Raw genomic sequence first — 24,196 nt, 5'->3', positions numbered from 1 at the left:
ACACACACACACACACACACACACACACAAGGAATAAGACAAAACTCAATGAACTCTTAGTGAGGTAATAATATAATTTCAATATTTAATAAATTCTGCACATATTTATAATTTCTGTGTAATACAAAATGAAGACCTCGATCATATACATAATTTTTGATAAATTTGCTACCCCCTAAAAATAATCTATCATTTTTATTAATAACTTTTATAACTTTTACTCTCACTAAGGTCTAGTACATACATGATACTGGTCCCTGAAGATATGAGATTCATGTATTTATATAACTATTGAGCACTTCATCACAGAAGATATTCTTTTTAACTCTGAGGTCTCACCATCACCCTTTCTAGAAGCACTACATTAGAGCTTTTAGTAAAACTGTTCCACAAAATGTTGTGGTGACTTGTTTCTTCACTAACATGCAATATAAGATTAGGAGGAATACATTATTATCATCAAACATGAAGAAAGGCACTTTTAAAAGACCATTCTGAGACTAAGTATTAAACGTTTCTTTCACATCAAATATTTTTTGTTCACATTTATGTGTTGAATATATCTGGTGGATCGTGCAATGAAGAACTGAGAGAATATAAGCGAATTAAAATGAATTACATTCATTACAAAATCAGGTTATCTTACTTAGTGATTTACTGGATGCACTTCCTGTATTAAAAAGAAAATAAATTAATAAACAAGCATTTGGTCTTCCTCATTCTATTTGTTTTTCAGTTATTTTATTTTTATTTTTATAACAACAAAACCCCTCTTAGCTAACTTTCTCAATTCATTTTTGTCTTCCCCATAACTCCAAATATATAAAATCTTGAACATCATAACAAAATCCTGTCTTAATACTTGTTTTATTTTCATTCTCTTTTGTTGTGAGGTCAGTAAGGCCATAACAGTGCTTAAGCCAGTCATTTTTGTCACATTCTTGCTTCAGCTTTACTAAGAAATAGTAACAGGAAGGGACTGGCAAGGTAAATTTCTTGATTAACCTTCATTCCACTTCTTTCTCACCTAGAGAGACAGCATTGACACATTCTGGGTTCTTCACCCCATAATATTGTGGATAAAGACTATAAGCTGCAGCAGTGATAAATTTGTATACATACATCAAGTTGAATATGTAAAGGCTGCCAATATAATTATAATAACATAGTGCCATAAAGAGTGCATGTATTAGCTGTCACCTTGGCTTCTGAAAAAAAAAAAAAAAAAAAAAAAAAAAAAAAAAAAAATAATAATAATAATCCAACTCCACCCACTATATAGTATTTGGGCTGGCATGATCTGGGGACAAAAGTAATAACCAAGACATGCCCATAAGTATGATGCCATTATTATTGCATGGCCTGTCTTTCCACCACAGAATGTATGTGTGCTGATACTACAACACACTTAAGATGAATAATAATGGGAATCCAAACAGTGTGAACTATACGGAGACTATAAACAAGGCAACATAAGCACAGCAAAGAAGAGAATCTTTGGCAGTTGGCACAAGCTTGACCTTCTGGTCCAGGGTTATAATCTTGCCAATCACTCACACACTAAGTATATAGGAAGGAGGCAAGAAACTATTTAACTAAGGAAACTATTTAAGTATAATGCCATTCCCCACAAAATATGAAGACTGGAGAGTGAGGAGGATGAAAATTATATATAACCAAGACAAGCTGGAATGTACGTAGGTAGTTCAATGTATCAGTACTATGCAGACGGGAAAAACGATATAAAATTAATACAAGCTAGAATGGTGGCAGGAAAGTGGATTAGTTTAATGTGTTAATACTATGCACAGAGGAAGTATTATTTCAGTATTCTAAACAGAGAAAACAACATATGTAAAAAATGGAGAAAAGTGATTGCTTGAATGACGTAGAAATATGATATAAAGAAGATATTGTTTCTGACAGTCTTTTGCATGTCATAAGACTGCCATCCTGGACTTAATAATTGTGTAACTGAGGCTCATTCATTTTTTGAAGAAATATTTGGCACATACAATAGAACTGTCCACTTGCTGCTCTAATAGTACAGCCATTACTATGTTGGTCCACATATTTGGTACATATTACATAATCCTCTCCACTTACTGTCATAGTTTGTGAAGATTTGTGTTACCAACCGTATGTCAGTGGACCTAAATCTGAATACTGGTCAGGGAAGTCAGTGTCCCTCCAGCCATCCAGCTTCCCATACAGGTAAGCTAACTAAGGACACCTGAGGAAACCTAAGGAGAGTAAACTGCAGTGGCATACATGATATAGTCAACCCTGTGTCCTCCGGTGCTGAAGGGTCATCGCCATCATGGACTCACAAGCCAAAGAGTTCCAAGATTATATTACATACTCTTCAATGTAGCCCTGTCCCCTACCCAAGTATCTCAAAAATAATCTTAACTAAAACTGTCATATTATCTTCAGGATATAATGGCTGGTTAACATATTTCAACTATAAACTATTCTAATAAGCGTTACTACATCCTCTTTTCCTAATGAGACTATATGATAAACACTTTGGCCACAGTTCAAATGTTCTGTCAAGAAGTAAACAGATAAAAATAAGAGAAGGCCCTGCACAAGTATCTGAACAGGAACACCTCGTTCTCATACAAACAGCACACTCTCACTAGAAAAATAGTTCAGATCTATACATCAATGTAAATAATTCCATAACATTTATAACTTCATAACAAAACATCTCATAATCTTAAACTTTACTCTTGCTCAAAATATTACCGTGTGTGTAACAATATCACAATCAGTTTGGACTTTTGAGTGATTATGATGCATATAGTATTTCAATAGATGGGCCTTTGCATCCAACATTTTCTGAAGTGTGGTATAATTTAAATTTGTAGAAAGACAAAAACTTAACTTTCCACAATTTTCTGAACTACCTCTGAACTTAAGTTCTTTTCTAACACCAACGACTTTAGTAAACTTTTTAGGCTCCTGCTTAACTTTTTGCCACTGAGCTAATATGAAATATTCAAACCCAAAGGCACAGATGAGTTGTAGAGAAGGCTGGGGCAGAAGAGGGTAGAGGGGGGCAGGGCACGGCACACAGAGAGAGATCAGGGGAGGGTAAACAATACTTCCATGAGTCTGCCATGTGTGTGGGTGTGACATCACTCCTCTCTGCCCCTCCAGTCCCCAGAGTCATCAAAGTGGGACAGTGGGGGTGCAGAGGGTGGGGGGGAGGTCTGGTGACTGTGGGAGGCAGAGGAGAGCAGGGGTGTTCTCTCCCCTCCCCTAGTGAAGGCGGCACTAAGGCGGGAGTAGGTCTTCCCTCCAACTTTGATCTGTCGAGTAAGATGAAAAAGGGGGAGACATGGATGAGTATCAGAGAGATGGGTGTAGAAAGAGAGAAAGGAGACAAAATTAGGTATTAGTTAAATATTTTCCTATAATCTGTTAATTTTTAGAAATTTATTTCAGTTCATTCAATTTTTTTCACACATGACTTCACTACCTGTTTGTGACTTTCTGCTTCTCTTTTATCACATGACTTCCCAACCTAACACTCCTTGCATGCCTCCAAACTCCTCACTCATATCTAAAGTTATCTCCACTGCTCTACTTTTGAATTATGTAATGATGAATAATAAGTGAAAATATATCAACAAATGCAGAAAACACCAAAACAAAAATATTTTCTCAAGCAAACTAGAATAATATCACAATGTATAAGGTAGGAAGGATCAGTAAGATGTCCTGATAATATACGGTGTGGAAGAGCAACTACGTGAAGGGGTCAAGTCTTTCTACAAGGATGCAAGTGCCTCTGTGTGAGTGAATGGGGAACCAAATTAGTTTTCATACTGTCATGAGTATGAGATGGGTGTGCGCCGCACCATGACTCTTCAATACAGTATATTCATAGATGGTTGTGAGAGAAATAAACAACAGACTACAAAATTTAGGTGCAAGGTTGAAAATGAGAGTTACCTATATAGCATTCCTTTGTGGTTATCAATGTTTCAGGAAACTGTTTTGGGATTACTCCTGTATGTTTTTTTGGGCAGAGCTTTACAAACTTTTATTGTGTTTTTGTTTTGCCATTGAGCAGCCTTTTTGTTTAGAAGAAAAATAAATAAATAAATAAAAATATAATCGGCTTACCTGCATTTCCTTTCTCATTTCTTATACTTTACGCAACCTTTCCCATTTTCATTGATCTTCCTAGTTGTTCCTCTCTGCTTTCCTTAAGACCTTAGCTTTTTCACCAATTTGGTTCTTTCTATTCTTTCCTTATGACAGAATCACCTCAGCACTCCAAACACAACTTGCCTGTCACATAACCTCTGCATAACACACTCCTCCAGTACAACCTTACTCCTCACTCTGTTCATCCTTTCATCAACATTCCTGAACATGTACATTTCCTCTGCTTTCACCCTTGATCTGTCCAGTTCTTACCACTTGATGCTTACTAACTGCAAGGTAAATACTTGGAAACCCTGATGGATAGAAAGGAAAATACTGCCCCAAAATATATGCAATCAAATGATATACAAAACTACTTCAAAAGGTAAGATGATATTCCCTTAATACCACACATCCCTGAACCTCACCTGCCCCTCATCCTCAGAGCTGTCGCCGCCCTGCCTTGCCTGCGCTGTTGTCATCATCACGGGGGGAGACTGGCTGGGGCGGAAGCAGGGACACAAGCACAGCAGGCATGGTGGAAGGGACAGGGAGAAGCCTCCGTCCCATCGCCGGTACACCATGGAGTTGAACACAGCTTGCAGGGGGTTGAGGATAGCCTGAGGGAAGAAGAAGAGGAGGTGAGTGGCTGTGCATGAATAGTCAGTCACAGAATAGGAGAGATTGCCCAGTTTCATCACAGGCACCATGGTGTCACCAAAAGAGCTGTGCAAAATTCATACTGATGTTCATATAATTATGTTTTTATGCTCAAGGTACTTTTTTGAGAGCCCCAACCATACCTAGAGCACAAAAAAACACTATTGTATCATCAGCAATATGAATTTTCCACAGCTCTTTTGGTAACAACAAGGTGCCTGTCATCAAGTTGGTTAAACTCTTCTCTTCTATGGCCCTGTGTATGATGTGTTCTGAGTCTGATTGTCTATCATTAACCACTCACCTGAAGTGGAAATCAGTCACAGTTGCTGGATGAAGGTAGTGTCTCATACAGTCATTACTAGATATTATATAAAAAAAAAAAAAAAAAAAAAAAAATGTATGAGACTGATAAGAATTTCAGTTTTACAATGTGACACCACCCTTTCACCCCCACCCTCACTACACTTGGCTCATGACTAAGAAACTACATAACAGTGAACCATGTCTTGCAAACTATTATCATTATAATTCTGTGAACAATGACTCCTACAAGCTGAAGCTTCACTCAGCAGGTGGTGACTGAGTGGTTAGTAGATCCAAATGGTGCTTAGTGGTCCATATTGGAGAGCTACTTACATCTGACTGTTTCTTACCGAGACTGAGTGGCAGAAAATCACCAGAATGTTATACATCATACTCAAGTTTAATTGTAACTTAGGACAACTGCAGCACTGAAGAACAGCTTGCCAAGAGAATGCATTGTTCTAAAAACGATACAATAAAAATATATTTCTACATATCTATCCATCTGTATAAACAATCTTGTCAGCTTGTTCTTTTCATAACTTTCTTTAAAAGGGCATTATACTGTGACTTCATGTCCTCAGAAGTCTGGTATTTATCAAAGCTGAGTACTTCTGTTAAACCTATTATGTATCACACCACCAATCAATCAATCAATCAGGTATCATCACCTCCCATCACCTTTTAACTATCATCAGCTGTCAATCACCCAGTCAGTCCAATCATGCATAATCACCTGTCCCTTCTTAATCAACCGTCCTCCCAACTCCCCATCACTCACCATGAGGTACCACACCACCAGGATGACACTCTTGGGCAGGTGGTCCCAGGCGCTCCACAGGATGATGCCGTTCAGCACATTGGGCAGCCAGCACAGGTAAAACACTCCGTTGATAGCCAGGAACTTCCGCCGCAGGCCATCCACCACCCGTCTCTCTGTGTGGGTGAACCTGCGGGCAGTGGGGGTAGGGTGAGTGGTGTGGCGAGCAGGTGAGAGTGGTGTGTGTGTATGTGTGTGTGTGTGTTTTGAAATGTAAGGTATGTGTATATATCAATGAAAGGGGTTTGAGCTGTCTGTGGAAGTGGTATGATGTATGTCCATATAAGTGTGGGTGTTGTAACATGTGTAGTGTGAATGGAAGTCGTGTCTAGTGTGTGTGGTTGGTGGGAGGTGTGTGGTCAGAATTTACATACTTTCCTCACCCTCACCCAAAAATCACACACATGAATTTTGTTTTCTAGGAAGTTATAGATTTGCCACATTCTTTCATATTAAAAGGGAAAGCAGAAACAGGCCAAAACTAGTATAAAAAATGCTTCCTTGGCAACAGTTTATATGAAATACTGAAAATTCATTAATTTCTAAAGCAGATCTAATTTTTATGCTGCTGCCCTAAGTCACTTTGTCTCACTTTAGTTATCTTAGGAAAATAGAAGAAAAAGACAGACTATTCCACTGGGCTATACATTCAGAGTGAGCTGTATTATTTTGAAATTTGCTGTGGTCTTACTTTTTTGGTGTGTATGTATTTTCTGTTTTTACATATGGGTTATATTTTGTTTTCTGGCAACTACATGTGAAACTTAAGCTCAGCACCCACACTCACAACCTCCAACAACAACTTTAGATAGCAATTTGATCCACATTGACACTTATTCTTCTATAACACAGCACACCCACGCCCACCCACACATAAAAGACCAAGCAAACAAAGCCCCCAGTCATAACATTTCCAAACAACCTTATCTAGCAATCCAATCCACACTTAGACACTCTTCCTTCATAACACAGCACACACACACACACACATGTGACACAGATTTCCAGCACACCACCAAACAATAACCTAAACATGCTTCCCTCCAACACACACACACACATACACCAACAAAGACAAACCTTCCCCGAGTGGACATGATCTGGCGCTCCACCCTTGAGAAGGCGAGGCGGTACAGGATGGGGTTGGCGATCATCACCACCACGATGGGCACGAAGGTGCTCAGGTAGTTGGGCAGGAACCTCAGGTAGGGGTTCACTGAGTTACTGTGGCAGCTGGAATGAGACATACTCAGAGTTATAAATGTACACAGTGACAACACACACACACACACACACACACACACACACACCACTCCATGGTGCAACTGGTTAGAGCGCTGCGCTGCCAGGTTTCACAGTCTGACAGGGCGGCGGTTCGAGCCCGCTCAGGCCGGATTCTTTCAGTTGACTAAGAGTGGTTACTGGCCCCCCTTGAGCAAGGGGGATGGGGTGGGTGGTGTGTGAGGTCCTGGCAGTACCCAGAGATTGACGATAAAGAGCCCTTGATCATGTCGGGAGGGTACCTGCTGGCGATTACGAGTCCAACAGTGATCAGGCCGTGGTGGTGAATTACATACGGACACACACACACCAGGCTTGGGTCCAAGTACATGTACTCGTACTCGTACTTAGCCTATGTAGACAACATCATGTACTTGTACTTGTACTCGTATTTGAGGTAAAAAGATCCTTAGTACTTGTACTTGTATTCGTACTTGGACTCCAAGTACTCAACAATTTTACGAATTCTTTCAAGTACATTTGAGTACAACAAAAACTGCAAACATGTGGCTGATGTGGTGTTTGATGACCTGCATGAGTGGAGGTGAGATCAGATTAAGGGATTAACAAAGGTGTGTCCTAAGCTTGGGACTTGGGGAGGCCAGGTGGCCTTGGCCCTGAGATGAGGTGACACTGAGGTAATGTCAGATGACCAGGGCAAAGAAGGATTGTCAGTTTGCCTTTTGCCAAAAGTCAGAAAAGCAGAAAAATCATAAGGCTAAATCAGTAAAAATTACTTGTACTTGGAATCGAGTACAGAACAAAAGAACTGGTACTTGAACATGAGTTCCACCACAAAACTGAGTACTTGTACTTGGATTCGTGATACCGAAGTGGAATCGTTCTTGGACTCGAGTACGATAAAATGTACTTGAACCCAAACCTGACACACACACACACACACATGAGAAAAAGAGAAAAGAGATGGCATGGAACAAGGATGTAGAGGAAGATGGAGAATTAATACTGTTGGAGGGAAAAAATAAATGGGGTATATTTAAAGAGAGGAAGTTAAGAAGACAAAAAATGCACAGCTGGAGTTTGTGCTCCCCCCCCTACACACATGCACACACTGATACCTCAGTGGATTAAGGCTCTGCCCTGTCAGGCTGAGGTTCGAGCCCTGTTCAAGCTGAGATTTTTCCGATGAAAAGGAGCGGTTACTGTCCTCCCTTGAGCAAAGTTTTTTTTTTTACAGCTAAGGAGACAGCTCAAGGGCAAAAAAAAAAAAAAAAAAAAAAAAAAAAAAAAAAAAAAAGGCCCGCTACTCCCGAACAGAGGTGTCCAAAATCAGAGGTCAATTTCGGGAGGAGAGGTGTCCTGATACCCTTCTCTTGAAAGAGTTCAAGTCATAGGCAGGAGGAAATACAGATGAAGGAAGAATGTTCCAGAGTTTACCAGTGTGAGGGATGAAAGAGTGAAGATGCTGGATAACTCTTGCATAAGGGGTTTGGACAGTATAGGGATGAGCATGAGTAGAAAGTCGTGTGCAGCGGGGCCGCGGGAGGGGGGGAGGCATGCAGTTATCAAGTTCAGAAGAGCAGTGAGCATGAAAATATCGATAGAAGATAGAAAGAGAGGCAACATGGCGGCGGAATTTGAGAGGTAGAAGACTATCAGTATGAGGAGAGCTGATGAGACGAAGAGCTTTTGATTCCACTCTGTCAAGGAGAGCTGTGTGAGTGGACCCCCCCCACACATGAGATGCATACTCCATACGAGGGCAGACAAGGCCCCTGTAAATGGACAGCAACTGTGCGGGGGAGAAGAACTGGCGGAGACGGTACGGAACGCCCAGCCTCGAGGAAGCTGATTTAGTAAGAGATGAGATATGAAGTTTCCAGTTGAGATTTTGAGTTAAGGATAGACCGAGGATGTTTACTGTTGAGGAAGGTGATAGCTGAGTGTTGTCAAAGAATAGGGGATAGTTGTTTGGAAGATTGTGTCGAGTGGATAGGTGGAGAAACGTTGAAGGCGATGAAGGACACCAGGTTCCTCTAGCCTCAATCGGAAATAATAGTAAGGTCTGCGGCTAAGCGTTCTGTTGCCTCCAGCCTTGAATCGTTAAGTTCCTATAGGGTGGGTCTTATATTAAAAGAAGTTGAGTAATGCAGAGTGGAATCATTGGCGTAGGAATGGATAGGACAGTTCGTTTTGGAAAGAAGATCATCAATGAACAACAGAAAGAGAGTGGGAGATAGGACAGAACCCTGTGGGACACCACTGTTAATAGGTTTAGGGGAAGAACAGTGACCGTCCACCACAGCAGAAATAGAACAGTCAGAAAGGAAACTGGAGATAAAGGTACAGGAGCAGGATAGAAACCGTAGGAGGGTAGTTTGGAAAGCAAAGATTTGTGCCAGACCCTATCAAAAGCTTTTGCTATGTCCAGTGCAATAGCAAAGGTTTCACCGAAACGGCTAAGAGAGGATGACCAAGAGTCAGTGAGGTGTGGTGTGTGGTTCTAGTATTACCCAGAGAATGACTATATAATGAGCTTGCTATAATTGGAAAGGTACTTGCTGGCAATGACGAGTCCAGCTCATGATTAGGATGTGGTGAATGACACAGGTGTACCCAAAGATATGCAGCTCCAAGATCAAGGCTTTCAAGGAAGGTACTGGCTGGTGATCATGAATACCTCAAGTGATCATGATACACTCGCACCCTTACTCTCTCCCTTCAGACTGACTTAAGGTCAAGGAAGTAAAGAAGGCAGAGCAGGAAAAGAAATAAGAGGAGGAGGGGAAGACATGAGAAGCAGAGTGTTAGAAATGGAAGCATATACAAATCATAGTAACCATCATCTTGCTCATGCCCGATTTTTTTAACCCGGTAGCAGCGACGGGCCAAATTTGTGGCTTTACTGTGTACCAGCAATGGGCCAAATTTTTGCCATGACATAAACCCCCCAATATAGATGATGCATAAACTGATCACAAATTCATTGATATATATTATGAATGGTTTGTGTGAGTCATGATTTTTTCTCATTTTTCTCGCCTAGAGGGGTCTTTAAGAAACATGATCCCTGCAGCTACCGGGTTAAACATCATATTAAGTCTACTAACACTAATGTGGCTGATTTGTTTGTTTTGAGCCACTTTTCAAGGTGCGGTAAGTTGGTTTTGATGATTTTCTAGATCACTTTTTGAGACTGAATTTGTACTGTGTTGACTTAACTGTGATAATCCAACACTTTTAACTAACTCAGTCCCAGAAATAGAAGTAAAAACCCAAACCAGCATCTTAACTGTTAAATACAAATACTATGTTAAAAAAATCAGGCAACACTCTCTCTTCACACACTCACTTGAGGTCAGGGAGGTAGAGGAGGAGGAGGCCAGTGAGACAGAGGGCGAGGGGGACGGTCCAGGCGATGAGGTGGTACAGCCGGCGGTCCACATGCTTGCCATCCATCACCAGCTTGACGTCCAGGGCATACAGCAGACTCCAGATGTAGGTGGCTGTGTAGAAGTAATGGATGATGCTCTGTGGAAGTAGAGGGAGAATCAGTGAAGATAGGGGATTATAGGAACAGTGGTATTGGGCTTTGTTGTTGTAATATACTTTTGCTGCTTCCTTTAAAAATGTAAAAAAATGGCAGTATACATAATAAGAGTGATGATACAAGCAAGGAGGAAGAGGCTGAGGAGGAACACATACTGAGGACAAAATGCAGAAGGCCTTTCCAAGAGTGCTGTCATCTGGGCCCGAGCCAAATGTGTCATCCCCCAGCCAGGACGCTGAACGGATGAGGATACCTGAGGAAGGAGGGAAGGACAGGTTAGGAGAGGTAGTGGATGAGTAGGATGAGGAGTAGGTTGAGGGAAGAAAGGCACGAAGACAGATGTGGACAGGTTGGAGGAAGGAGAGTGAATGGAAGGAAGGAAAGAGATGAGACAAATACATGGATGAATAGGAAGTGGGTGAAGGAAAAAAGAAAGGATAGAGGGAGGGATAAGTACAGTGAGATGGGTGAGTAGGATGAAGAGGGAGAGTGAATGGAAGGAAAGAAATGATGACAAGTAGAAGGATGAGAACAGGGGCGTAGCCAGGATTTCAGTTAGGGGGGGGGCACAATCTTTACCAGTCTGTCTCAATACTGATAAGGATTTACACCAGTGGTTCTTAACCTTTTTCATCGTATGACCCCCTGAGACTGTCCAGGATATTGCCCTGACCCCTATAATAAATTGTGTAATGGTGACCTTTGTGTTAAGGTAAGGTAAAACAAAACTATATGAAGATCCTGATTTATAGAAAATATTACAAATAAAAGACATTGAAAAATGCCATAGATCCCTACAAGTGCTATTTCAAAAGCCATGAAACTAATGCACATAAAATAAAACCTACTTATTCAATCAGTGGGAGGATTGACGTCATTGTTTTGCAGCCATAAGTACATCAAAGCGAGGAGCAGTGCTCAACAGGCAACACCTCATGTCGCTGTCAATCACAAGTCTACTGCGTGCCTTCGTTTTCAGTGCCATCATTGATGAGAATCCAGCCTCGCAGCGATAGGTCGAGGTCCAGTATGGTCAGTGCACGCACCGAAAGAAGAGGATAGTCGTCATTCAGTGTCGCCCAAAATGTCGGAAGCTCTTGTTCAGAAAAATCGACTTTCAACTGAGTATCCTCACGAATTTGAAGAAATTCTACCTTCGCAGCAACATCAGTATCACAGATGGCACTGTCCTTCACTGAGAAGGGTCTGGAGATCCCCGCATCAGTACAGCGGTCATCCAGTCCTGGAAAGTAACTTTCGATGGTGTCATTCACTGCCAGAAGATGAGCTGAGATCTCCTCACGGAAAGTGCATTCAGCTTTTGCCATAGAATCTAGGATAGTTGTCATATGAGGGAAGAAAGTTGTGTCACTGTCCTGAACTCTTTTCACATAAAGTTGAATCTTACACTTGAAAACTGCCACTTTGTCACGAACTGTGTGCAGCACTGCAAGGTTTCCTTGGAGCGAAATATTCAGGGAATTCACTTCAGAGAAGAAATCAGCCAAGTAGGCAACCTTTGTTACGAAACAGTCATCTTGCATCATTTCGTGAAGAAGATTTTCTTTCGAGGTACGATCTTCTTGCAACAGCATCGTTATTTCCTCTCAAAATTGCAGCACGCGATTCAGAACTTTGCCATGTGAGAGCCAACGTATCTCCATGTGAAACAGGAGAACAGAGAAGTCAGAGCCCATTTCTTCACAAAGCACTTTAAAAATCCTTGAAGTTGTTGCGCTCCCTCGGATTTGGTTTACAATCTTCACAACGTCTGTGAGCACTTCTTGAAGTCCAGGTGGGATAGTCTTCATCACCAAAGCATAATGATGAATCATGTAATGAGTAAAGGAGACATACGGAGCGACATTCTTCACGAATCATGGAAGGAGCCCCATCTGTACACAGACTGACAAGTGCTTTCCAACTGAGCCCATGTTTAATAAGGAGAAAGGCTTCTAGGATTTTGAAAATATCTTCTCCACGAGTTGTTGTGGCCACTGGCTCAGAGTACAAGTACTCATCCTTCATACCTTCCTTGTCAAGGTAGCGAACATAAACAACAAGTTGGGAACAAGAGGCAACATCTGTCGACTCATCCAGTTGCAAGGAGTAAACAGGACTACTCTTCACAGCACTCACCACTTGCAGGAGAATATCCTCACTCATGTCCGAGATCCTACTTTTGACTGTATCATTCAAAAGGGGAGGCGTTGGCTGAGTGGTTAGCGTGACGGCCCCGCATTCAGGTGCTCCAGGAGGGACGCGGGCTCGAATCCTGGCTGCCACACAGCTGAGGTTTTTCAGTCACTGCCGAGTGGCCTAAGACTACCCACATGCTGGCCTGAAGACCACCCATCAACCTGGGCTCAAGATAACCTCTCCAAAGAGAGGCTCAAAGATGAGTTCCGTGGGGCAGCATGAGCCAACACAAGATGGCGCCACTATAAAACACTGACCATCAGGCGCCAGGAAGAAGCTGGACCGACCATCAACCCCACCAGGAAGAAGCCGTGGGCCGACCATTAGCCCCACCAGGAAGAAGCCGTTGGCGACCATTAGCCCCACCAGGAAGAAGCCGTGGGCGACCATTAGGCCCCACCAGGAAGAAGCCGTGGGCCGACCATTAGCCCCACAGGAAGGGAAGCCGTGGTCACCATTAGGCCCCATCAGGAAGAAGCCGTGGGCCGACCATTAGGCCCCAACAGGAAGAAGCCGTGGGCCGACCATTAGGCCCCATCAGGAAGAAGCCGTGGGCCGACCATTAGGCCCCACCAGGAAGAAGCCGTGGGCCGACCATTAGGCCCCACCAGGAAGAAGCCGTGGGCCGACCATTAGGCCCCACCAGGAAGAAGCCGTGGGCCGACCATTAGGCCCCACCAGGAAGAAGCCGTGGGCCGACCATTAGGCCCCATCAGGAAGAAGCCGTGGGCCGACCATTAGGCCCCACCAGGAAGAAGCCGTGGGCCGACCATTAGGCCCCATCAGGAAGAAGCCAACCGGCGCAATAGGCCGCGACGAAAAAAAAAAAAAAAAAAAAAAAAAAAAAAAAAAAAAGGAAATTGCCTTCAGCTTGTGTACCTGCGAGGCTTAATCAGATTTTCACCAATGGCATGAGGCTTCTTGGTCTACACGATTTTTTAGAGCAATTCTGTATGAAGCCTCCAGCGCGCTGCTTTGTTCTGACGAGTGAACTGACCAGTGGAATCGATGCGACTGGCCTTCAGAGCAGCTTCTTTTTGCTTGAAGTAGTCCAGGCTTTTGTCCACCAGTTGGCTATGGTAAGACTCAAAATGAACCTTCAGTTTGCTTGGCCTCATACTTTCATGACTCAAAACCTTGGTGCAACTGCTGCGCCTTGAGAGTCACAGCCAGGAGCGGAGCACATACAGACCCCCCTCCAACCCCCCGTAGCTATGATCTGACTGACTGACTGATTATGGTTGATGTTTTCAGCAGCTGGCCACTTCACATAAATGAAATTAATTATTTTCTCCCAGACCCTCCGCGGACCCTCGAGAAACCCCAAACGACCCCCAGGTTAAGAACTGCTGATCTACACTATTTGGGTGGTCACAGCCATGCACGGCATGTGATTCTCGAGAACTTCCAACAAACCCACAAAAAAGGAGTTCCTGAAGGGGGGGGGGCACGTGCCCCCTGTGCCCCCCCTGGCTACGCCCCTGGATGCGGAGAATGAGGGAATGAAAGGAAGAAGGAAAGGATAGAGGGAGGAATAAGGACAATCAGATGGGTGAATAGGAAGAAGAGGGAGAGTGAATAGAGAGGAGACAAATAGAAGGATGAGAAGAAAGAGGGAAAAAGGGAAGAATGAGGGGGTGGAGGAAGGAATAAGGACCAGATGGGAGAAGAGGAAGAAGAGAGGGAGTAAATAAAGTGAAGGAAGGTTGGATGGGGACAAGTAGACAAAAGAGGAAGAAGAAGAGGGAAGGAAGGTCGGATGTGGACAAGCAGAGGGAAGGAAGGTCGGATGTGGACAAGCAGAGAAAAGAGGAAGAAGAGGGAAGGAAGATGAGGTGAAGACAGGAAGACGGATTAGTAGATAGCAAGGAAGAAGTTGAAAGAATAGGTGGAATAGGTTGAGGGTGAAGAGGAAGTGATAAGAGAAGAGGAAAGTGGATAGGCAGTGGCAGGATAGGAGTGGAGATAGAATACTTGAGATGGTTGATAGAGAGAGGGGTGGAAGATAGGCAGAAGTGGAGATGAGGGTTATGGAGATGAATGATAGGGAGAAGAGAGTGAGATAAATAAAAGTGGAGATTATGAACCAAAATGGCTGATAGAAACCGCCTAACCTGCCTAACCATCCAACCTCATAAGGGAAAATGAGGAACAAGAAGAAGAAAAAAAGAGAAGAGGAAGATATGGCTGATAGAGAGTTGTGGTAAAGCAGAACTAGAAATCGGGGTAATGGAGATGATAGAAAGAAGTGTGGGAGATGAGCAGAAGAGGAGATGCGGTGACAAATGACTGACAGAAAGAGATGAGTGGAAGGTAAGTGAAAATGGAGATTAGGTGAGGCAAATGGCTGATAAAGAGAACAAGCGAAGATAATGAGAAGAGATAAAAGAGAAAATGAAGATGGAGGGAGACTGGAGGTGGCTAGTAGAAGGCTAATAAAGATAGTGAAGGGGAAGGAAAATAGAATAAATGAATGAGTGGATAATAATACAAGGCTGAAGGTGAATGAAGGTGAAAATAAGAATGATGGGAATAGTACAGGGTGAGAGGGAGAGTGGGGGTGATGTTGAGGGTGACGGGTGACACTTCCAGCTTACCGAGGGATGCCAACATGTCTGCAAAGGCCAACCACTTGATGATCAGCCATCCCCGGGTCCTCAGGAACCGACCGCTGGCCCCCCGGCCGGCACTACCGCCGCTGCTGATGCTGGTGCCGCTGCGACCCACATTATGGTTGGCAATATTGTCCCCAGATCGTGACAGGAGCTGTGGCAGGAGTGTGTGGGGGGAAAGGGGAAACAAGGTATAAGGATAAAGGGGCTTTGTGTTGACTACCATCTCTGTTGTGTTTGTTGTCTTGCCTAGGTGAGGGCATGTGGGTCCTCTAGTGTTGCTGAGATGGTGCGGCTGTGCTAAGGGTGGGTGCAAGCAGGAGCTTAAACACAGACACTCCTTCACACTGCAGTCCACACACAACTCTCAAACCTCCCAAGCCTCCATTTAACTTTTGTCAATATGCTTTACATGGAATATGCTATAACTAATCAACTAAATAAAAGAAAAATCTATCTCTATATATTTATATATCTGTATCTATCTATCTAAAATATGATATACAATTCCAGAGGTACACTGTTCTCCACACACACACACACACACACACACACACCTGGAAGGCAGCACCACAGATGCCACATGCGGCAGCCACCACAGACACAGTGTTGTAAGGCACTGACTGGAAATCCTGTAGGAAGCCCTTGGAGAAGTCGCTGGTGACACTGACGCAGCACAGCGACTCAATGGTGGGGCTGGCCATGCCTCAGGACCGCTGGGGAGGCTCCCTGCTACTTTTGTTTCTCCCTACCTAGTATGCCTTATGACTCCTTGATGTTCATTCTGCATCGTTACCTTGAAAAGGAAAGAATAAAGGTAAAGTTGGGGGCATACACTGTAGATTACTGCTTGACCTCGGTGCTCATCTCCGTCACATCGGCCCTTTGGCCCATGGTGGGAACCCATTACTCTAAGACAAGAGGAAAGAATGAAGTGTAATGGTAAGTGCTGGTGGTGACATCAAACAACTATTCCAGAGTGTTTCCTTAAAGCAAAGGAGATAACCTGAGGGCCAAAGAAAATTTTAAGAGCCCAAAACATGACAGGAAAATATTACAGATACAATATATGAATAAAGGAAGGCCGTTTCAGAGTTTACCAAAGAAAGGGATGAAAGAGTAAACTAGTTATTTCTTAAAAAAGAAAGTTGGACAGCACAGGGATGGATGAAGTTCATAATAAAACTGTGCAGCACATGAAGCCAGGGTAGGGATGAAGGCATGTAGTGGGACTTCACAGGGTAGAAGACAATGGGCATAAAAAGGGGATGTAACGAGACGAAAAACTTTTGACTCTACTGTTTAAAAATGCATGTATGAAACCTCAAAACTCATGAAATGCATACTCAAAACAGAGTCAAACAAAGCTCGCATATTTAGTTAGCATGTGGGTGGGAGGAAAGAATTGGCAGAAATGATACACAACACATAGCCTTGGGGAAACTCGGCCAGTTCCTAGTTTGCAGCCCAAAAGGGATGATGAGGGTCTGGGTGTGCTGTGTTAAGTGTCATGACCATGACTAAAATATAGACATACAAGGTTCTGGGGCTACAAAAGTGCTGTTGTGATTGGTCATGTGTAATTTGGTGCACACAGTAAATATTTATTGGACTAATTCATCTGTGTTTGGCTTTATGACTTTTTTGCTTATAGTAATGGAGACAAACAAAGTGCTAAAAAAATAATAAAAATAAATAAATAAATAATTAAAAAGTACACCAAGACACAGGGCAGGCTGGAGGTACTAAGTAATCATTCTTTTCCAAGATTTTTCAAGAACAAATTTACAAACCACATTGTAATGGAGGATTAAAAGCTGTATGTATGAGCTGTGCAGTGACTGTCCTTACTCACAATTGAACCAAATACCATTTTCACAGTAAGGTTCACCAGAGATATTCACTTATTACTTGTAGGTTCTTCATGTGTTCAATACTGCCTACAAGAGTTACTATGTTGCTGTAGCTCCTCACGGCCTGCAAGGCTTTACGTGACTTTCCTTGTAAAACTCTTTGAGCTGGGTACTTTCCCTTTGGTCACACTCAACTGGAAGGATTTAACTCTGAAACCATGTGAAAACTTCCTGGATTGAAACATCTCTTCTCTATACAGTCACTTTACTCTTAGTGTGTTTGGCCTGGCCAAGGCTGTCAAACTTTACTAAGTATCCTGCCTGATGATGGGTTGGCATCTTCCCTGATATAAGTCATCATGATGCAAACACTTATAGTTCTCGAGTACCGTACTGCTTCATCTTCATAATTCACAATTCTGACAATGCACATGTTGACAGACCCCTTTCCTCTCCCTCTGTTTGGTGGGGCTCAATGAAGATTTGTTTGGTTGGGGTGATCGGTGAGCTGAGATTATGGCACTGGATAACAAGTCTTGAATGGTCAACTTTAGTAACCAATCTTGTTTTTCTTAATTTCCCACATTTATCATATTTCTAATAACATCAACTCTTTTTCATTAGTAATCAATCTTGTTTATCATAATTTCCCACATTTATCTTTTCCACAAGCACCAACTACTTTTATCTTTTTCTATTTGCTGGAATGTTTAAGACAGTTCAGTTCCCCCCAACACATAACAACAGCAAGATGATGGACAACAAGCACAAGCACTTCCCATCACTTCTTATAGTTCTCAAAAGACAGCTAAATACACACCCATTATGCCAATTCCCCCTGCAACACTCCATTTTATCATCAACACACCTACACACCAAACACCCTCCCTCCCCCAACACTGCCACCCACAGACAGCCACATATCAACCATCCACCCCATCACACCCCAATGTACTCCCACCTCACTCCACACACTCCACCAGCAAGAAGGAAGCAAGAGAGTGAGGGAGGGAGAGAAGAATAGCTGCACACCTCATCCTCTTAGTCTTCACGTGAGAGGGAGGGAGGGAGAGACAGAAAGAGCATCATGGGCATATAATAGCCCCACCACATGAGCCAGTGTCTGCCTGCCTGACTGAGCTTCACCTCACAGGCTTAGGAAGAGGAGGGAGGCAGGGAGGGGCTCGGAGTTGCTACCTTCACCTTTTCCTCCAACCTACCCCAATCTGCACCCCCCCCCCCCCCCAACACTCACTCACTCACTCACCTACTATCTCTCTCTCTCTCTCTCTCTCTCTCTCTCTCTCTCTCTCTCTCTCTCTCTCTCTCTCTCTCTCTCTCTCTCTCTCTCTCTCTCTCTCTCTCTCTCTCTCTCTCTCTCTCTCTCTCTCTCTCTCTCTCTCTCTCCACCTTTCTTTTACATAGCCTTTTTGTCTCATAACCATTGAACTTATTTTTAATCCTAATTCACCTCTTAAGTCCATACCTTTCCTCCCTTCAAAACAAACAAACAAACGAAAAGTAAATTTTAACATTTGCAAGATAAAACATCTTTTTAATCCTTTACTCTGTGTGTGTGTGTGTGTGTGTGTGTGTGTGTGTGTGTGTGTGTGTGTGTGTGTGTGTGTGTGTGTGTGTGTGTGTGTGTGTGTTTTCAAATGACTAATGCAATGTCAAGAGAGCTTCATGTAACAGTTTCCTTTCTACTAAAGATAACCAAATTATTTTACCTTATTTCAACTATTTTTCCTTTTCTACTTATAAGAAGAAAATAAAGCAGTATGTAAAAAGGCAAGCTGGTACGTGTAAAGATGTCAATACAGAGGAAGCAGAATGACACTGATGATGATGATGATTATGATAATGAGGAGGAGGAGGAGGAAGAAGAGGAAGACTACAATAATGACAATGACAAACAAAATGAGTTGACACAGGACTTTAAGAAACAAGAAAACCATTCACAGTCACAGAAAGAGAGATTGTCCAGTGAGATGAGCTCCACCACACTTTAAAACAACATTCAAGTACTTTTACCCTGGTCTTTTAACTGATCATAACCTACAACCCCCCAAGCTACTGCAGTACTTCCCACACCCCATCATGCACACCAAAGTCAGCGATAGGTAGAGCACTGTTCCATCGGCTTTCCCCTTGCCATTTGCTTCCCATCTCCCTCTAACACACTCTCTTTTACCTCACTTTCCCACTCTTCTACTCTTCTTGTATTGCCCTGAACTATTCACCTTACTTTCTTCTTCCTTATATTTACTGACTGCCCCTCCACATCCCTCTTGTACTATTATCCTTCCCTTTTTTATTCCTTTAGCTCCTTAATGGTACTAATTCTTTCTTTCTTCGCATTCCTTTCAGTCTCCTCTACAACTTTTTCCTTCCCTTTTCTCTTCTTCCTCTTTTCTAACATTCCTAACTCTTCCTTTCTCATTTCCCTCCTTCCTCTTTCATCACATTCCTTCCAGTCTCCACTACTACTCTTCTATTCCCTTTTCTCTTCTTTCATCACATTTCCTCCAGTCTCCACTATCACTTTTCCCTTTCTCTTCTTCCTCTTTTACCACATTCCTTTCCGATCCTACTACCACTCTTTCCTTCCCCTTCTCTTCTTCCTCTTTTCTTCACATTCCCTCCACTTCCACTATTCCCTTCCCCTTTCTTTTACCTCTCCCTTCTTTGCCCCCTTTTCTTACCTTCCTTTAACCATCCACATCCCTTTTCTTTCTCTTTCTCTCATCCTTCCCTTCATCTTTTTCTTCCTTTACATCTTTCCCTTCATTACTTCATCTAGTCTCTCTCTCTCTCTCTCTCTCTCTCTCTCTGTCTCTCTCTCTCTCCTCTCCACTGTACGTACTCATGAATCTCAGTTTATTGTTGCTGATGTTGGCAGTGTCATGAGCAAATAAATCTGCTGACTCACCTAAGCTGCTCCTTCATGGCTGAGTCAGGGATATATGTTTTTTCTCCTTAGTCTACCAATGTCTGCCTTTATTACTGTTTTGTCTGTCTGTCTGTTTGTTTGCTTGTGCTTCCCTGCCAATTTATATGTATGTTTGTCTGTCAGTATGTGTGAGTGTCTGGCTGTCTATTAATGTCTGTTCTTTAAATGTCTTTCTGTCTAACTTTTATTAGCTCCCTGTTTCTGCATCCTTGTGCCTATCTATACAAAAGTCAGTCTGCATATGTCAGCCTGTCTGTTTGTCCATTCATCTTTGACCTTGCTTGTCTTTTGCCTAACCATCTCTCTCTCTCTCTCTCTCTCTCTCTCTCTCTCTCTCTCTCTCTCTCTCTCTCTCTCTCTCTCTCTCTCTCTCTCTCTCTCTCTCTCTCTCTCTCTCTCTCTCTCTCTCTCTCACATCCCCAAAACACACTCCTCTATCTCTGACCCTTTCAAGTGGGTCTCCATAAGTCAAAATAGCTTTCCTTTTAAATCTTTCAGCTGGCTTTATCCTTTGACAGTCACCCATTGTTCCACTGTATTGACATATTATCAACAGTACCTTGACTTTTTCTCTTTACATCACCATCATCATATTTAACTATTATCAGTCCACTGCAAGATAAAAGACTTTCCTAACATCATCCCCATCCCTTTGTAGTATGTTAGTGTACTCCATCATGCTCTGGCAAACACTCTAATTTCACATCTTCATCTGGTTCTCTGTTTGCTTCTTCACTTCTGTAATTTATGGGTTCCCACTCTATTAATATGTTTGTCCATTTGTCATGGGTTCTTTACATAATATGACCTTTAGAAACAAGCACTTGAAGAGGTAGAAGAATACACATATCTAGGACAAACAATCAGGACAAATTCAGACCACAGAAGAAAAAAAAAACAGAAAGAGAATGGGATGGTGTGCTTTGGTAATAATAGTAACATCATATATAGCAACCTGCCACTCTCTCTGAGAAGGAAGTGTGCAATCAGTGTATCCTTCCAGTCCTAAGATACAGTTCTGAAATGTGGCAACTCATGGAAGATCTACAAGGAAAGATAAGAAGCACACAAAGAGGAATGGAGGGACAGGAAGAGAGCATCATGGATTAGAAAACAGACAAAGGTTCAAGATATTGCAGTGACTAGTGAGAAAAAGTTATGGACTATGCAAGTCATATCATGTGTAGCACTGATAACAGATGGACAACCAAAGTAACAGAGTGGCAACACAGAAATTGTAGCAGTCAAGGTTGGCAGAAGACCTTGTGGAGATATGAAATAAGACAAAACAGACAGAATAGTGACAAACCTGTGACTCTCCTGGCCACACACAGCTTTCAGTTAAATTACAGATCACCTGTCTCACACTGGTGGACAAAACTGTTTTTTCTGGTAAGTTTTAATGGGTACTGAATATTTTTTTCTTTTTTTACAATAATGGAAGCAGCTCAAGCGTAAAAAAAAAAAAAAAAAAAAACATGCAAGCACTGCTCCTAGAAGGTTAATTTCTGATCTGATACTTTACAATCTAACCAAACTAAATCTGACCTGATCAAACTTAAAATCTAACCTAATCTAATTTGCAATCCACTGGGAAAATGCAATAAACAGAAATAAATCCCTTGAAACATTCCCAACAGACTATAATTTAAGTTATCAACATCTCATGAATGAGTGATTTGTGTCAACAAATTAATACGGCAATGAATTCTATGTAAGGAAAGTATTTCATATATGTAGCACAAAGGCTTCCTCTGCAGTGAGATTGGTGTAGTTCTGACATAATGCCCAGCTCCCATAGTCCTTGTCTTACTGAGTACTCTGAGTAGATTTTCAAGGACAGATGCAGCAAAATGCAAACACAGAACTCATTTACTCACCAAGTTATTACTAATGACTAGAACAAGTTACCAGATCATATTGTGAGCACTTCTTTAGTGAACTCTTTTAAAAATAGGGTAAATATGGAGTATCACTACGCACCTCCAAGGTATCACATACTATTGTACTACTCTAGTTTTACCAGCGCATCAAACATATACTGCGTCAACAAGTGATGATAAGAAATAACAGATAACATTCCTCTCCCCTTCAACAAAATTAAAACACCTGGTAGTGGGGAGGGCTATGAAGACCAGGGAAATTGTGGAGGTAAAAGCAGCTATTGCAATGATGCTTTCTACCTGAAATGAAGCGTTTCTGTGCTCTACTTACGGCGAAGATATATATTTTGTAAATAAAAACACCAATGGTGGCCAGCGCCATTTTGATGGCGACAGTGTGCCTGCTCAATAAATGCACGGAACCCCTCTCTTGCTAAGGGATTGAGTGTTAAAGGAAAATCGAGTATTAAATGTAAGAGATTCCGGAGTTCAAGGAGTTGGTCTGAGAGGCTTTTATGTTGGTTTCATATATGCGATAAGTATACTAGGCATCGTGGTCAGCTGTTTGTTGGCTTCCCCCTGCCCGGCTCACCACTCACCAGCATCTGTAATGAAGAAATAGCGGACACATGCGGTAGATGCGAGGAGCAACATTCCCAGGTTCGGGAGGTATATTCACTATTTTGCCAGCTATTTGGCGTACGTTCCCGGATGTTGCCGAGCGGTTTCACCATTTCCTTCTCCACGCTGCAGCAATATATTCTGTCCAGTAGAGGTAAGGGGGGGGCGTCCAGGGGGGGCGCAGCCCCCATTGGTTAGCAGGGGGGTCGAGGGGGGCAGCCCCCCTGTTAGCTTCAGGTCGTAAAGTTCGGTTGGAGTAGTTTAAATATGCTCCCCCACCCAAAAAACCCGACTTCCCGCGGGTCCCCCAAGATCACTGGGGAAAGGGGATTACTTCGGCTTTTTTTTTTTACTTTTAAGTACTTGCGCCTTCATATTATGGTTAAGGGACATATATTTAGTCCCTTAACCATAATATGGAGGTGTAATATCATATTTTGGAGGGGTGGAGTGATTTTCCACAATTACCAAAAAGAGATATGACAATCACATACGACAGATAACAATGGAGGCGGGGAACAGGATCTAGTTAAGAAACCCGTGGAACTTATGGGCAAGTCCGTTTGTTAGGTGGCAGCCCCCACTCACCACGCCACGCACAGCCCCGGCCTGCCCTCAACACTCAGCACGCACACAACCCTTTGTCTGCGTCCAGGCGAGGCGAGGCGTGAACACACCGCGGCTCACGTTACCTGCACCAAGGATGACCTGCACCAGCATCCAAGGGTGTGTGGGTGTGTGTGCCACCAACTCATGTGTACGCACCTGTCTTCCCGGTCCGGCGAGAAGCACATTCGTCGTCTATTAACGTCACACGTCACTTAGAAAATATAACAAAACAAAACGCGAGTCAGAAAACAGAGGCGGGGGGAAAGTGTGTGGCCGCCCCGAGTGTTTGTTTACCTCACGTGATGCGGCGGTGCCACGCCTCCACCTGTCACCTGCTGCTGTACACTATTGGGTACAATATCTAGACTCGCGAACGTTTTAATTACGCATAAATAACTGTAAATAAACCTTTTGAAAAGATTTGTATTATTATATGTAAACCTTGCATGTATCTATATTATATAATGCACTGTTGTTCCACACGAAGCCGTATAACATCGTATAATAGCACCTCAGCGGGAGTGACTACCGTATGCAATAATTAAAAAAAAAAAAAGTATTTTCAGTGATGTTGCTTAAAAAAATGGAGAAAAATATCTAAAATCGTAATATTCCTTCCTGGAAAGCTTTACATAAAAATATTACAGCTTTATTAAACTTGTATCAACTTTGATTCATGACTTCCCGTATGGTTTGCTCAACTTTCTTAAGTTAAATATGAACATAA

General features: G+C 42.6%; 1 protein-coding gene across 3 annotated transcripts; it reads right to left on the bottom strand.

The window, feature by feature from the left end:
* Positions 1-54: 54 nt before the first annotated feature.
* On the bottom strand, positions 55-23,878 carry LOC126991881 (G-protein coupled receptor 143-like). Of its 3 annotated transcripts, none has more exons than XM_050850525.1 (9): positions 23,764-23,878; positions 16,108-16,346; positions 15,536-15,704; positions 10,895-10,992; positions 10,542-10,720; positions 7,028-7,180; positions 5,909-6,077; positions 4,590-4,781; positions 55-3,317 (listed from the first exon to the last, which is right to left on the bottom strand). In XM_050850525.1, exons 2-9 carry the CDS (start codon positions 16,252-16,254, stop codon positions 3,144-3,146), a joined length of 1,281 nt encoding a protein of 426 aa, XP_050706482.1. In that variant the 5' UTR covers positions 16,255-16,346; positions 23,764-23,878; the 3' UTR covers positions 55-3,143. The 3 variants fall into 3 exon arrangements, with proteins under 3 accessions (XP_050706482.1, XP_050706483.1, XP_050706484.1); XM_050850526.1 differs by having other exon boundaries at positions 23,626-23,768; XM_050850527.1 differs by lacking the exon at positions 23,764-23,878 and adding an exon at positions 23,449-23,467.
* Positions 23,879-24,196: the final 318 nt, after the last annotated feature.

The sequence above is a fragment of the Eriocheir sinensis genome, unplaced genomic scaffold (assembly GCF_024679095.1).
Source record: "Eriocheir sinensis breed Jianghai 21 unplaced genomic scaffold, ASM2467909v1 Scaffold356, whole genome shotgun sequence".
Classification (NCBI taxonomy): Eukaryota; Metazoa; Arthropoda; class Malacostraca; order Decapoda; family Varunidae; genus Eriocheir; species Eriocheir sinensis.
This window is presented reverse-complemented; position numbering and strand designations above follow the sequence as displayed.